At 50.2% G+C, this 16,011-nt stretch overlaps 1 protein-coding gene across 2 annotated transcripts in view; it reads left to right on the top strand.

Annotated features, from left to right (window-relative positions):
- Nucleotides 1-275: 275 nt before the first annotated feature.
- The window catches only part of INTS10 (integrator complex subunit 10), a 57,862-nt gene continuing 42,126 nt past the window's right edge, over nucleotides 276-16,011 (top strand). For both annotated transcript variants that reach the window (XM_044305029.1, XM_044305026.1), the window contains exons 1-4: nucleotides 276-429; nucleotides 1,524-1,591; nucleotides 4,716-4,819; nucleotides 13,475-13,614. In XM_044305029.1, the coding sequence (XP_044160964.1) occupies nucleotides 301-429; nucleotides 1,524-1,591; nucleotides 4,716-4,819; nucleotides 13,475-13,614 (441 nt within the window). In that variant the 5' untranslated portion in view covers nucleotides 276-300. The remainder of the gene's footprint in view (nucleotides 430-1,523; nucleotides 1,592-4,715; nucleotides 4,820-13,474; nucleotides 13,615-16,011) is intronic.

Genomic DNA, 16,011 nt, shown 5'->3' with positions numbered 1-16,011 from the left:
ATGTATGCAGTGGCTAGTAGATAGGTGGAGACAGCAGAACCATTGCCTTGCCCAAGTGCAGTGTTCCCCAGCCTGTGGTTCGGCTGTTGCAAAGCTACAACTGCAATCATGCCCTGACAGCCAGTGGCTGATGGCAGCTGTAGTTCTACAACAGCTGGACAGCCACAAGTTGGAGATCACTGCCTCACAGAGCGGAAAGCGACAGCTACGACATAAATCTTCGCCGAGTACCTAACGCGCATGCGCACAGCGGCGCCCACTACTGACGAAATAAGTGTTCGCCTACACTTCATCCTAACCATGGCCGGGCTCGGGGACTGTGAGTTCCTTGTACGGAGGGCGCGGGAGCTCGTCCAGGAGGACACCTGTGCGGCCCGGGCATGGCTGATCACCGCCCGCACCCTGTACCCGCAGGACTTCAATATCCAGGTGCCTGGAGCTGTAGCTAGGGAAGACCTATGAAGGATGAGATGTGCAGGCCCTCCATAGTCCTCCTGTGCCTGCACCCCTCATCCCCTCCATGGTCCTCCTGCTGTGCCTGTACCCCTCATCCCCTCTATAGTCCTCCTGCTGTGCCTGCACCCCTCATCCCCTCCATGGTCGTCCTGCTGTGCCTGCACCCCTCATCCCCTCCATGGTCGTCCTGCTGTGCCTGCACCCCTCATCCCCTCCATGGTCGTCCTGCTGTGCCTGCACCCCTCATCCCCTCCATGGTCGTCCTGCTGTGCCTGCACCCCTCATCCCCTCCATGGTCGTCCTGCTGTGCCTGCACTCCTCATCCCCTCCATGGTCCTCCTGCTGTGCCTGCACCCCTCATCCCCTCCATGGTCCTCCTGCTGTGCCTGCACCCCTCATCCCCTTTATAGTCCTCCTGCTGTGCCGCGCACACCTCCATCCTTTCCATAGTCTTCCTGCCCTACTGATCATTCCTATCCCCTCCATAGTCCGCCTGCCACACCCCCCCAGCTCCTCCATGCTTTCCATAGTCTTCCTGCCCTACTGATCATTCCTATCCCCTCCATAGTCCGCCTGCCACACACCCCCAGCTCCTCCATGCTTTCCATAGTTGTCCTGCCCTACTGATCATTCCCATCACCTCCGTAGTCTGCCTGCCGCACATTCCCAGCCCCAACATCCTTTCCATAGCTGTCCTGCCCTACTGATCATCCCTATCCCACCAAAAGTGTTGCAGATTCCATCATGTCACAAGTATGGTGTGCTGTACAGCTGTCAGTCCATGACTTCTAGGGGTTGCAGGTCTGGGATCATTGCATGCATAAGGCCATGTTTGTGTCACATTCTCCTCGTGTTGCCTTTGTGTAAAGGTACAAATAGCCTGCAATATGAAGTGATCTCATAAATAGGATGTGATCTTGCACTTGGATCTCATGTGATCCCATCCATTCATCTCCATGGAGCCCTAGTTTCAAAATGAATGTGCATGCAACTTTCATGAGTTTCAGGAGCCTTGAATTTGGGTGGCACATGTGTGGTGACCTCACGTCTGTTTTTCCCTTCTTCAGTATGAGATGTACACTATTGAAAGGAATGCAGAGCGAACCGCCTCAGCTGGAAGGCTGTTGTACGACATGTAAGTCTGCTTCACCAGTAGTATTTCTATTAGTGTATTAGGGCTGGGAGTAGTAGTACATAGCGGCACAATGAGTAGATTGTCTGATATTTACAGTTTAGATGAGGCAGGTGTCAGACACCCTTGTGGCCGGTCAAATCTTGCTTACTTCACACCAAAAACGCCGCACTTCATTAATATATTTGGCTCATTTTTTTTTTAACTGGACAAAGCAGTCTCCTTTTTATAAAGCTTTTTTTTTTTTGTGGGGGAAAGGGGGAAAAAGTGTATAATGCTTCATGCACAAGTCTGTGAAACACGGACTGTGTGATACCGGCCTGGATTTCTTCTGAGTGCAGGAGTGCACGGCGTCATTGGTTGCTATGACCCCGTGCGCTTCCTGCTGCCGCAGTACAGTAATACACTGGTATAGATCATAGCAACCAATGACGCCATCCTCTCCTGCACCGAAGAAATCCAGGCCGGTATCACACAGTCTGTGTTCATGAGGCTTAAAGCAGTGGTTCTTAAAGGGAACCTGTCACCTCCTAAATACATGTAAACCCGCCCGCAGTGTGATGCTAATCATACTTTTCATCTTGCAGTCTGATGCTGCATGAGGTCAGAAAACTATCTTTTATCCTCCGTCCGTGCCAATTTGCATGTCAGCTTGAAGTCAAGGGGGCAGCGGCCTCCTTGATTCAAGTCAAGATAACCACGCCCCTGTTGCCTTTGAGTGACAGCCTGCAATTCGGCTTCACTTTCTGAAGTCTCGCGCATGTACGGTGCCCTCTATTTTACTGCGCGATCCCATGTCAGGGCAAAGCCAAATTGCGGGCTGTCACTCAAAGTCAAGAGGGGGCTTTATTACCTTGACTTGAATCAAGGAAGCCGCTGCCCCCTTGACTTTAAGCTGACATGCAAATTAGCGTGGACGGAGGAGGATAGCTGTCACACTTAGACCCTAATTTCAATTTTCATATATGTAGTTACTAATACCATGATATTCCAGAATCAGTTACTATTAGACTGACTTACCCCATATTTAATAAGATTCAGCCCTTAGCAACCAGTCTGCATAAAACTGCAAGTTCACTATTCAGTTAAGATGGCAGGCACTGCCCTCACCCTGAGGCTAATCCCGCCTGCCCTCACTAGCCAGTAACAATAGCCCCCCAAAAGTGTCAGTAACCAGAGCCCTCCCCCTAAAGGGTTAATCTCCTGCAGCACAAAGGAGTCCTCTTACCACATGTTGCTTTCATTTATACACTGAGAAGACGGCAGATCTCCCTTCCCTGGTCTGCTCTGCTTCGACTCTGCATTCTCCAGCTCTGCTGAGCGAGGGAGCGTTTGCCAAGCGCAGGGACAGGGAGAAGTGCACACAGCCCAGGCACTGTTATCAGCTGCTGGGGAGGACCTGGCTTTAATCATTTACTTACAGTCCCTGGCTGTCAGTAATCTGACCTTGCACGCAGCATGCTTCTGCGTGCTCCGTCCTTCAACACATAGACGGACCCTGCATAGCAACCTGATTTTAAGCACAGGTAAAAATAGGCAGTACAGGGAACAAAAATGTGGAATTAAGGGTTAATTGAATACACAGTGAAAAGTTGAAATAGGGCCACCAAGGTGATATTAATCACCACAATCCAATACTCCCAAAAAATATATATGACAGTTAAAGGCCTCATGCACACGACCGTTGTGTGCATCCGTGGCCGTTGTTCCGTTGTTCTCAATGGGTCCGTTGAAAACTCGGAAAATGCACCGTTGTTCATCAGCGGCCGTGATCCGTGTTTCCTGTCCGTAAAAAAAAAAATATGACCTGTCCTATTTGTTTGACGGACAACTGTTCACGGACCCATTCAAGTCAATGGGTCCGTGAAAGAACACGGATGCACACAAGATTGGCATCCGCGTCCGTGATCCGTAGGTTACTTTCATACAGACGGATCCGAAGATCCGTCTGCATACAAGCTTTTTTCAGAGCTGAGTTTTCACTTCCTGAAAACTCAGATCCGACAGTATATTCTAACATAGAGGCGTTCCCATGGGGATGCTTCAAGTTAAAATATACCCTCGGATTGGAGAAAACTCTGATCCGATGGTATAATAGGGACTCCTGACTTTACACTGAAAGTCAATGGGGGACGGATCCGTTTGCAATTGCACCATATTGTGTCAACGTCAAACGGATCCGTCCCTATTGACTTGCATTGTAAGTCAGGACAGATCCGTTTGGGTCCGCACGGCCAGGCGGACACCAAAACGATTTTTTCTTCATGTCCGTGGATCCTCCAAAAATCAAGGAAGACCCACGGAAGAAAAAACGGGCACGAATCACGGAACAACGAAAACAGTTTTTGCGGACCGCAAAAAAAAAACGTCTGTGTGCATGAGGCCATACTTTAAAGATCGTTTTCTGACCTTATGCAGCATCGGACTGCGGGATGAAAAGTATTAGTATCACACTGCGGGCTACCCTGAGGGACTGCTGGCGGGTGTACTATGGTGATGGATCATGTGACGGACCATGTGATGAACGTAGTGACGTCATCAAAGGTCCTATTCTTCACAAAAGAAGACAGAAGAGATGCCAGCTGCGCGAACAAGTGGATTAAGGTGAGTTAAATTTTATTTATTTTTAACCCCTCCAGCGCTATTGTACTATGCATTCTGTATTCAGAATGCTATTATTTTCACTTATATCCATGTTATAAGGGAAAATAATAATGATCAGGTCTCCATCCCGAAAATATAGCACTGCATCTGCACTTGCTTGGGGATGGATGCTTACGATTTTCACGCAACCCCATCCATTTCTATGCGGCCTGCGTTACATGAAAAATGCACAAAGAGGAGCATGCTGCGATTTTCATGCAACGCACAAGTGATGCGTGAAAATCACCGCTCATGTGCACAGCCCCATAGAAATGAATAGGTCCGGATTCAGTGCGGGTGCAATGCGTTCACCTCACGCATTGCACCCGCGCGGAAATCTCGCCGGTGTGAAAGGGGCCTTAGTGTTAGTGTAAAAAAAAAAAAAGTGTGTTCCTTTGTATTAAAATGTACCGGTCTTATTTGTTTGAGGCGCCCTTTCTTGGAGAACCTGACAGATTTTTACAGTTATATTTGTATTTTTAAGGTTTGTGACCTTTTCGGACCAGCCTGTGGTTTGGAGGGAAATTAGCGTGATAACTGCTGCTCTTCGGAATGATTTACAGGACAAGCAAACACAGTTTTTAAGAGGTAAAATTGTTACCTGGAATCTTTAAATACTTTGTTTTGATGTTCGAAATATTGCATGCATTATCTTGGGCGCGGATTGTAGATCCAGGTCATAGAAAACAATGAGGCACATTTATTAAGACAAAGAAAATGAAAATATGTAGGGTATTCACATATAAGCTGGTAATGTATAATAAATTCAAAAAATTGGTCTTTCTCGCCCAGTTTCCTTGGGGGACACAGAAGACCTTGGGTATAGCTCATCTCCATAGGAGGCGTGACACTAAGTGAAGACTGTTAAGCCCCTCCTCCACAGCTATACCCTCAGCCTGGAGAGAGAGACTGCCAGTTTTTGCTTAGTGTCCAAGGAGGCAAGACACTCCCTGCTCTGCAGGGCTGTTTTCTCCTTTATTGTTTTAAAATTTTTGATTTTTACTTTTTCTTTTCTTTTTGTTCCAGAATACGGGACAACAGAGACGCACATGACCTCTCTGTTTCTCCCGGGGTTGAGCTGCGCCAGTGCCGGTCATCCGCACTGCTGCCTCCCCCACAGAAGGCAAGGTGGACCAGGGCAGCCCAGCTCCCCTGCATCCCGCCAGCGCAAGGGTCGCCCGCACGCCAAGCCCCTCTTCCAGCGTCCTGCCACTACGGTGCCAGTAGCTGAAGGGGCGACCCTGCTGGAACGGACCGAGGGTGAAGACATCTGTGGTGAGAGAGTGGCTTCTCCAGCCCTACGTCCCCTCCCTCCCCGGTCTCCTGCGTGACTGACCCCCATACTGGTAGCCTATCCGAGCAGAGTGGCTATAGGGTGGCCCTGCTGGACCTAGGGTGGTCCCTGGGGTGCCGCAAGGCGGCAATCTGCTCCCTCTCTTCCCCGCCATAGATCATACCGCTGGTGCAGGACGCGCGCAAAGAGGGGGTGCTTACCGGTGCGCTGCTCAGGACCTGCTGCCGCTCCTGACGGCATGGGTAATCCTGGGCGCCGCCAAAATTTAGTCCAGGCTTCGCGGCCTGCTGGCCCGCACCATCCGGTGCTCCTTCCTCGGGCCCCTGACTCTTCCGGGCCGCGGGGTGGGCACCCGCGGTCTGCATTGCATGTGCGCACTATGCTCTAACTAGGCCGGCCGACCATCCGTCCGGTTGGCCGGACGCCGCAAATTTGGGCCCAGACATCGCGGCCTACTGGGCCGCACCTCCACGCTCCTCTCGGGTCCCTGATTCTCCCGGCTGCCGGGTGGGCTCCCGCAGCCGGCATTGGATAGCGCTGTGTTCCAACAGGTCCCGGCCGGCCGTCGGTGCATTCCGGCCGGCCGGGGCGCTGCATGGTTTGTTCAGGCTTCGCGGCCTGCTGCGCACTTCCGGCGCTCGGGTTGGGCACCCGCGACCGGTACGGGGGCTCCCGCGCCCGGCTTAGGCCGGCCGATACTTTAAATACTTGCGGCCCCGGTCAGCCGGGCGACGCTAAAATTTAGGCCCCGGCCTACTAGGCTGCAACATTCTGGCCTCTGGGGGGGGGGGGGGGGGGGGGGGGGGCGGGAACTCTCCAGGCGCGGATTCTTCCCGCCTGGAGGTTCCCCCACCCCCAGGGGTTCGCTGCGCCGCCCCCAGGCCAGATGCCTGTTAACCCTTTGGGTACTGGCCGGCTCCTGAGGGCCTGTACGGCCTGTGCCCCTGTATGGTGGCCCCCTTTCTGCCTCAGGGAGGCTGTAATATTAATAAATAAATAATAATGATAATAAAAAATAATAATAATAATAATAATTCTATTATTTTGTTTTAAACAACTGGACTTGTGGGCTGCGCAGGACGCGGCAGCCTCATCATTCAGTACTGCTGTCTGTATGCATGCCCCCCTCTCTTAGGCGGTGTGTCGTGTTCCCCGGCCGCGGCGCCTCCCAGGCGTTTTTTCTAGCCCTCTCCCGGGATTCGGCGCTTGCCAAGTGCATGCAGATTTTTTTCTGACCAGACTTCGTCACCCACTCCAGTTCTGGTGGCTGCAGGTGCATGACCCTCCTTCCTAGGCGGAATACTGCACTCTCCCTGGCTGCGGCCTGGCCTCGTGCATGATCCCCCTTTTCTAGGCGGACTGCTGCACTCTCGCCGGATGCTGTGTTGGCCATATGCACGACCCCCCTTCCACAGGGGGACGCTGCACTCACTGGATTCGCTGCCGGCTATGTGCATGAACCCTTCCATAGGTGGAATATTGCACTCTTACCGGATACGGTGCTGGCCATGTGCATGAACCCCTTCCATGAGAGGTATACTGCGCACTCCCCGGATAAGGAGGTATACTGCACTTTCCCCGGTTACGGTGCCGGCCATGTGCATGAAACCTTCCATAGGCGGAATACTGCACTCTCACCGGATACGGTGCCGGCCGTGTGCGTGAACCCCTTTCATAGGTACACTGCACTCTCACTGGATCCGTTGCAGGCCATCTGCATGACCACCACCCCCCCCCCCTCCCCCTTCCGTGGGCGGTGTGCCGCACTCTCACTGGATTCGCTGCCGGCCATGGACATGTCTCCTTTCCTCAGGCGACATACGTGCACTCTCATCCATGGCGGCGCTCTCACTGGATGCGTGGCTAGCCATGTGCATGACCCCAACATTTCTGGGCGGAATACTGCACTCACTGGATGCGTTGCCGGTCATGAGCATGCCCTCTAACTTGGGTGGAATGCTGGCACTTCCATTGGATACGGTGCTGGTCTTGTGCATGGCCCCCCATTATTCCATGGGCGGCATTTTGCACGCTCACACGATCCACGGCTGTCCTTGTTTATGCTGTGCTGGACTGGTACACGTCCCCCTTCATTGGCGGAGTGGTGCACTCTCACGACATTCGGTGTTGGGTGGATTTTTGCACAATCACTTAATGATAGAATAACCTGTGCATGCCCCCTTTCACTAAAGTGGACCTTCCTGCGTTCTGCTGGATATGTGCGGCCATGGGCATGGCCCCCTTCTGGGCGGAGTATGGTATGTCCTACCTTTCCGGAGTAGGTACTGGCCTTGGCATCCTCCCCTTTTTTTGGGCAGGCCTCTGCAGTGGTTGCCAGGTATATTTTCCCCCTTTTCTGGGCGGACTGTTTGCGTTCCATCGCATGCCGTACTAGTCTTGTGCATGACTACCTTTCGGGTTGCACTTTGCACTTCCATTGTTCCGGTTGGACTCTGGCTGATTCTTCGCTGAGTGACTATTTTTTGCAGTGGGCGGACTTTCTTGTGCGCTCTATCCGTTGTTTGGGCCGTGTATGCCTTCTCCTCCCATAGGTGGGTTGGCCTTCTCACTGCTTACGGGGCTACTCGTCCGTATGCCCCCCTTTATCCTGAGATGTACTTTTTTCTCTTGGGATATGGTGCTTCCAGCAAGCCTTGCACTATTCTCTAAAGAGCTCATTCGGTCCAACTGTGTGGGCCTGAGGTGGTGTCCAACAAACAGCAGATGAATGCCCAATGTATTCAAAGGTATATACCTTTTTTTATAAGTAGACGGGCTCTACTTGTTTGCTACTGCACCTAGCTGGGTGGTACTCATTCCTTTCGTGGCCCTTCCGCCCGGGGTGTGTTCGTGGTCCCTAGATACGTACCCATTCGTCCTCCCGCGGCATTGTTCCCCTGCGCTAGTGGTCACATGCTCGGGAGTGCTGTTGTCTGCAGCGCCTCTCGAATTCTTCGTTGGCTCGTGCAGGACTGCGATTCCCTTGCCTGCTGCAATTTCCTCCTCTTCGGATGCAGTGTGGTATGAGTCCTTCCTCTTGGCGCCTCTGCGCTTCTGTCTGATCTGCTGCCAGGTTCGGGCTGCTATTCTCTGGAAGGTCACCCAACTTCTCTTGGGTGCTCGATTACCCAGGTCCGGAGGACCTCCGCCTTGGGTTCTCCAAGGTATTCGCCTTCTGCGAGGCGGTGGACCGGGCGTCTCTGTGTAGCGGGTTCTGCTTTTCAGCTGGCCTATGGCTTCCCTGTTGCCCACTCCTCCTCCTTTCGGTTGGAGGGTGTTATGCCGGCCTCTGTCTCCACTGCCTTATCTCGCCGGCTTTGTTTGGCTCCCGCTCGGTACGGATCACTCCGATGTGGCTTCCCGCCGGACTTCAGAGGCTGTTCTTTCACTGTCCTCCCCTCTGGGGAGAGCATGGTTGTTCATGTGGATGGTTCCGGTGTTCCTTTTGGCCTCGTGCTGTCTCCCTGGTTCACACTGGCTGTATTAGCTGTGTGCCTATTTACCGAGTCTACCGCGTGCTGTCCTCCCGCTGAGTGCAGATTGCATGGTCCTGCTGTAGACTTGCCTTCTTGATAACTTGGGGGGACTACCTTTTTCGATCCAGATTGTCCTTTGATCTCCCACACCGGGGCTGTACAACGTGGTTACATCAGCATGGACTTTTGCCTGTCTTCTCCTGGTATCTGGCGGATCCTTTGGGTTCTTTCCATCTGTCCTCTGCTCCCCCACTCGGGTGGATACGGGACAACGTTGTTCGAGGGCCGACGGGGCTAGTTTTGTCGACCCTTCTGCCCGTGTTACTGGTCTGCGCCTGATCACATTGGGTTTTCGCCCGCTTGCCAGGCGACTCCAGCGGGTTCGCTACTGTCCACTCCTGGCTGTGTTTCGTCCAGGATCTGTCGTAAGGCTTAGGGTTTTTTTGTATGGGGTTCTGTGGGAAGCTGTGCATTCCCCACTCTGAATTTCTCTCCCCATGGTTCTGTCTTTTACTTGGGGTGTCAAGTGTCGGCGCTGTTCTTCCTCTTCCAGCGTTCCCGGCCCTCTGGGCCTGCCAAGACCTTCTTCCTCGGAGTGGCTCTTTGGTTCCTCTGTACTGTCCTTCGGTACCGCCCTGGGACTATATACTGAGCTCTCGGCGCTCCAATCTTGTCCTTGGGGCCGTTACAGAGGTTCTCTCTACCCCTTCTGTCCGGTACGGTTGTGTTCTGTATCAGTCGTGTCTCTGACGGGTGCCGGAATGGCCCTTTTTTTTGTTACGAGCCTTCTGTCTTTTCCGGGACAGGGCTGTTCTACATCCCGTTTTTCTTCGTTCCTTCCTTCCTTCTGAAGGTGGTGTTTGCCTTTCGCTTCAACACCTCACCTATTTGGACGTTGTTTGGGCCTTGCCGTTTTTTTTACTTGGAGATCTCCGACTCTTGTAGATGTTCGGCCTCTTGGGTTTCCAGGAGGTCTGTGCATAGGGTTGACGGACTCCAGGGTGGTTGTCCTCCGCTTGCTCAGATTGGCTATTGCTGAGGTTTCCGCACCAAGGGCAGGATTCTGTCTTGGTGTCACCGTTCATTTCACCAGAGCGGTCGGTGCCTCCTGGGCCGGAGGCATTGGGCTTCGGCCATGCATTTGGGCAAGGCGGCCACAGGTCTACCTTGCACGCCTTGACAAGTTCTACAGGGTGCATACTCTGACTTTGGCAGATGCTGCCTGCCCCGCCTGGGTTTGCGGGCGGCGGTTCATTGATGCCTTTCGGGTGCTTCACCTTGGTGCTGTGGTCCCTCCCCCTTTTGGACTGCTTTTGAACGTCCCAAGGTCTTCTGTGTCCCCCAAGGAAACTGGGCGAGAAAACGAGATTTTTGTATAACTTACCAGTAAAATCTCTTTCTCGCTCTTTCCTTGGGGGACACAGCACCCACCCATTCATTGTTTTTCTCTGTACGGTTTCCGAGTTTTTGTTACCCGTTGGGTAGTTGGCTTGTTGGTTCCTTGTTGGACTTTGCCTTTTCTCACTGCTTGGACACGCAACTGGCAGTCTCTCTCTCCAGGCTGAGGGTATAGCTGTGGAGGAGGGGCTTAACAGTCTTCACTTAGTGTCACGCCTCCTATGGAGATGAGCTATACCCAAGGTCTTCTGTGTCCCCCAAGGAAAGAGCGAGAAAGAGATTTTACTGGTAAGTTATACAAAAATCTTGTTTTTTTAAGGGGTTTCTTTTCCTATAATTTCACGCGAGCTCCAGTTCATGCACCGGTGCTCTACCTTGCCCTGTGCAGGATCGCGCAGGGCAAGGGCTCTTTTATTTACTATAATACACTGTGAGGCAGAAACTTCCGCCCAGCAGTGTGTTCAGTGATGGGCGGGCTTTAGCACTCCCCTAGCCGTTTTACAGGCTAGAGCAGTGCTAAAGCCTGCCCATCAGTACCCATAACGTCACCGGAACTCCACAAAATGCCTTTGCCCTGTGCGATTCAGCGCAGGGCAAAGGAGAGCATCGGAGCATGAACCCTGACAACCCCTTTAAGACCCCAGCAATGACATTGTGGTGTACAGCTGGGATAAAACTACGACTCCCATCAAGCACACTTGCTGGGCTGCTCTTGTAACTCCCATAGAGGTGACTGGAGCTTGCTAGAATTTGTAGTTTCACAACTGTTGGACTGACGGAGGTTGCTGACCCCTGGTGTAGAGCATATTTAAAAAAAAATAATTAAAAAATTGTCCTACTGGTAGGACCCTCACAAATCTAATAGTTATCCTCTACCCTGTGGATAGGGGATAACTTCTAACAACCAGAATACCCCTCTCAGGGTAAGAGGTGTCGGGGTATGTTCACATGCAGCAGATTTGTTATAGAAATTTATGCAACTGTCCCATTCATCTGAATGGAGCTTGTAGATACACACGCTTATTAAATTAAATTAAATAAAAAAACACACTTTCTGATGAGTGGATTGAATGTTTCAAGGTGTTGTCTCACTTCAGCAAGTAACATTTATTATGTAGAGAGAGTTGATACAAGGCACTTACTTTGCTAGCTGGCTTTATTTTTCCATCACAATATGCAATGCTTGTTTCCATGGTTATGACCACCCTGCAATCCAGCAGTGGTGGTCATGCTTGCACGATATATGAAAAAAGGCTGGCCTCCTGGTGGCCGAGACCGTGGGACTGCACATAGGATAGTGCTTTTTCCTGTAGTGTACAAGCACGACCACCACTGATGGATTGTAGGGTGGTCATAACCATGGAAATGAGCAGTGTATGTGATGGAAAAATGAATCCAGCCAGCAAAGGAAGCAATCTGGACAAACACAATACATTAGTAAGCGGCTTGTAATAACTTCCTCTACATGATAAATATCATTTGCTGAAGTGACACAACCCCTTTCAGTCACAGATGTGATGCCAGGGTGCTATCACTGCTAGCTTCTCCCCTCCCAGGAAATAAACCCTTTCAATCTGCTCCCAGCACCCTGAGCATTGCTTCCTGATATAATATGGAGATCAGATCTAAGTACCAGGTCTTGTGTTTCAGTCACAGCAGGTGTTGAAAGTCAGTAGTGCGCCAGAAAGTCAAATTTACACCAACTATAATTTTTGATAAAGTTGAAATGCTGTGGAAGGCCATGCCCCAGCTAATAAGCCCCACACTTCAGGAAATAAGCAAGCATGGCATTGAACCCTTTTCTGGCCTGCACAGGGGTTGATGTCTTGCACACGTCCTAGGATATGATGGCGGTAGTGCATAAACCTCTCCTTCACTCCATAGGAAGCTGTAGCTGCACCCACGTTCTTCCTTCTCCATGTCTTTAGTTTGGTGATTGAGGAGGAATCTGTGCAGGCTCTTCGTACAGTAAATGCAGACTGAGATGGAAGGGGAGGAAAATGTCCCTTTCTCTTAAGTTTGTTTACAGAGTTTCTACTTCTGATTTAGAATTGGCGCACAAAGACATACGGTATATTTATTTTTTTCCGCACCTGATCTGCATTTTGTCCTGGTCGGATGTGGAATCTTTCACTTTAATGGGGACAGCACATGGTGTTGGGGGGGCAGCGTCTGTTAGGCATTTTAATACCAGTAAGGGCTCATGCACACAGGCACCGACTGTGGGGCAGCCGCATGCGGATTACGACCCATTCACTTGAATGGGGTCCGCGATCCGCATCCGACAGTCCGCACTGCAAAAAATTAGTGCATGCACTACTTTTTTGCATTGCGGAGGCACGGGCAGAAACAACACGGAAGCACTCCGTAGTGCTTCCATGGGGTTCTGATCCGTGCTTCCGCACAGCATCTCCGGGTTTGCGGACCCATTTGCACATGGCCGGTGCCCCGTGTATTTCGGACCCACCATATGGCCATGGCGGGGCAACAGCCGTGTGCATTAGCCCTTAGGGGCACAGACCATTTACAAATGCCAACATGTGAGAATATAGGGCATACAGAGATTAGGAAAGTGGGTGGCAGTGCGCAGCCACAGACATAGCAAACCAATCTAAGTTCCTGCCACAGAGACATAAAGCAGGACGCCAAATACAGTAGTATCACGGTGCCAAAACTGTGCCTCCTACTGATACTTTTATATATGTCCTCATCAAGAAGATATATTAAAATAGAAAAGAATGAAAGTTAGGTTTTAATTCTTCTAGCAGGTGGAAAAAAGGCAATTGTTGTTCCAAAAGGACTATATGTAAATAAAGGGTGTCTGTTCTGTGGCACTCACCGAAAAATAGAACATGTGCTATTCTTGCCCCTTTTATGGACAAGGATAGGGCTATTCTTCAAAATGCAGAACGTACGCGGCCGTATCCGTGCTTTGCGGATCACAAAACAGGCTATGGTCGTGTGCATGATCCCTTCTGGAGAGCTACATCTGAAGGTAGATGTTTTAGAATAGCTCTACGTATACGGTGCAGTAGTCCAATATTCCATGTCCTGATTAAGTGTTGTGTTTTCCAGGCCTGTTTGAGGCACTTCCCGGTCGTGTGCAGTGTGAAATGTTATTGAAGGCTACCGAGCAGTGTTTTAATACGCTGGAACGGGCAGAGATGCTGCTCCTTTTGCTGAGAAGGTTTCCGGAGACTGTAGTACAACATGGGGTAAGGAGATTTACATTAGCCTCACTTACACACAGCTAAAGGTGCGTTTACACCGGGTGAGGAGTAGACGCTTGTCGGGAAAGAAGTGTTCCTTCCCAACAGTCAGCTGTTCGTTAAGTGGAGGAGACCGCTACATTTACATGCAGCGATCACCTCCATAGTATGAAGACAAGCAATCGCTGCTGCTGTCTTCCGTCCCCATACAAAATCTGTTCCTGGGCGGCACAGTGCTGTTTATACTGCTACCTGGGAACGATGATCGAGGGGTCTGCACCAACTATCATTTCACCCAATTAGCGAGTGTTTCACTCATTCATCGGGTGATCTGTGGACCTTTAGATGGGCAGGTTATTGAAACAAGCATTCCTATGAACGTTTGTTCACGATATTTGGGCCGTGTAAATTCAGCCTAAAGTTTTCTCTCATGACAACATATCTCCTATCCACAAAGTAGAGATAAGTGTCTGATAGATGGGGGTCCGTCTGCAGGGGTCCCCACTGATCACTAGAAGAAAGTCCTGTGCTGCTCAGTTTGCATAGAGCTGCAGACATGCATGCGTGTCCACCACTCCATGTAACTCTATGTGGCTGCAGGAGATGGCCAAGTGCATGTACTCAGGCATCACCATAGAATTGAATGGGTTATCGAACATGCATGTTCTCCACTCCACTCATACCGCAGAGTGTTGCCCTCGTTCCAATGAGCAACCATCAGTTATCAATGGGTGGGAGGCAATAAATGTCTGGTCTCTGAGGTATGAGATGATCCAGGAGAGGACCAAGTCTGTGCTACCAAGAGATGGGTAAATCCTCTAACAGAAGGGACTGATCAGCTTTGCCAAAGGCAGAGGACAGAGTAATGTCATTTCGCTTTAGCAGGTCTTTGGTTAGGGCGGTTTTAGTTCATTGGTGTGATCAGAAGCCAGATTTAGCTGGTTGAAGGAGTAGGAAGAGAGGTGGGAGGATAGCTTAAAGTGGACGTGTTCAAGTAGCTTTAAGGCATTCGGGAGATGTGATATGGAGCAATAGCTAAAAAAAAAAAAGAGGATGGGTCAACAGAAGGCTTTTTAAGGATGAGTGTGATGGTAGCATGTTTAAAACGGGAAGACACCAGTGGTTAGAGATGGGTTAGGCCAGGGCTAAACACTGTGGTGAGGTTGGGGGTGAGGTGGGATGGGATTGGGTCTAGGGCACAGGTTGGGAGAAAGTTGGAAAGTTTTTCTGCTGAAATGGTGGAGTAGGTAGTTTTGGAGAAAAGGGATGGAATAGTTGTATAGAGGGGCTGCGGGGACTGTAGGCTAAAGCTTCCTCTCTGTCTTTAGTTTGTTGTGGCAAAATTTTGAGCTGAGGGAGTGCATTCCTTATTTATAACATTACATTTTGGAATAATTAAATTTTGTGCACTTTCAGGAGCTACACATTTAACCCCCTTCACTACCAGCGCTGTACATGTCCAGCGCTGGAGCGATAGGCTCGTGCATGCAGCAGGCACCATGGCCGGCGGGTCTCTGCTGCTTCAAACAGCAGAGACGCGTGGCTAATGACTGCGATCTGCATTATTGTCTGTAAAACCTTTTAGCTGTCGTGATCGTGGTGCTTCTTACTGACATCATCTGTGGCCAATGAGGATGCCGGTAATTGGTTTCAACACAGCTGGGTCTCTCCAGGGTATTGAAGCTGCAATTCTTATTTTGGTCAGCAGGTGGCATGCCAACATAAGAAGTGAGCAATTGTGCTCTCATCATTGATCTATAAGAACCATGATGGTTCAGAATCAAAATAAAAAAAATAAAGCTTTGTAGCCTCAAACATGAGCTGCAAAACCATTATATAGTAAAATAAATTAATAAAAATACATAAATGACAAAATAGTACCTTTTTTATAAAAAAAAAATCTATAAATAACAAAAAAATCATGGGCATCAAAGCATCTGAAAACGCCCGTACTATTAAAATATAAAAAGATTTTTTTTAATACGGCGAATGGGGGGGGGGAGATAAAAATGGGCAATTTGCCTTTTTTTTTTTCTCCCATCTCTTCGCTTACCCAAAAAAGTTGTAAAATGTGATCAAAAAGTCGCACACACTCTGGGAGTCGGCCCCCCTCTAATCTGATCTGTTATTGATGACCTGAGGATAGGTCATCAGTATTTAGAGAAGAAAAAAGAGAATGTACACTACAAAAAGCCACATCCTTAGGCCTCATGCACACGACCGTTGTTGTGTCCCGTGTCCGTTGTTCCGTTTTCCGTGATTTTCTGCGGACCCATTGACTTTCAATGGGTCCGTGGAAAACTCTGCTAATGCACCGTTTGTCATCTGTGTTTCCAGTCGGTGAAAAAAAATGACCTGTCCTATTTTTTTTTTTTTTTCACGGACAACGGTTTGCGGACCCAT

Source organism: Bufo gargarizans, chromosome 1 (genome assembly GCF_014858855.1).
Source record: "Bufo gargarizans isolate SCDJY-AF-19 chromosome 1, ASM1485885v1, whole genome shotgun sequence".
Taxonomy (NCBI): Eukaryota; Metazoa; Chordata; class Amphibia; order Anura; family Bufonidae; genus Bufo; species Bufo gargarizans.
Note: the sequence above shows the minus strand (reverse complement) of the source record. Positions and strands in the feature narration are given on the sequence as shown.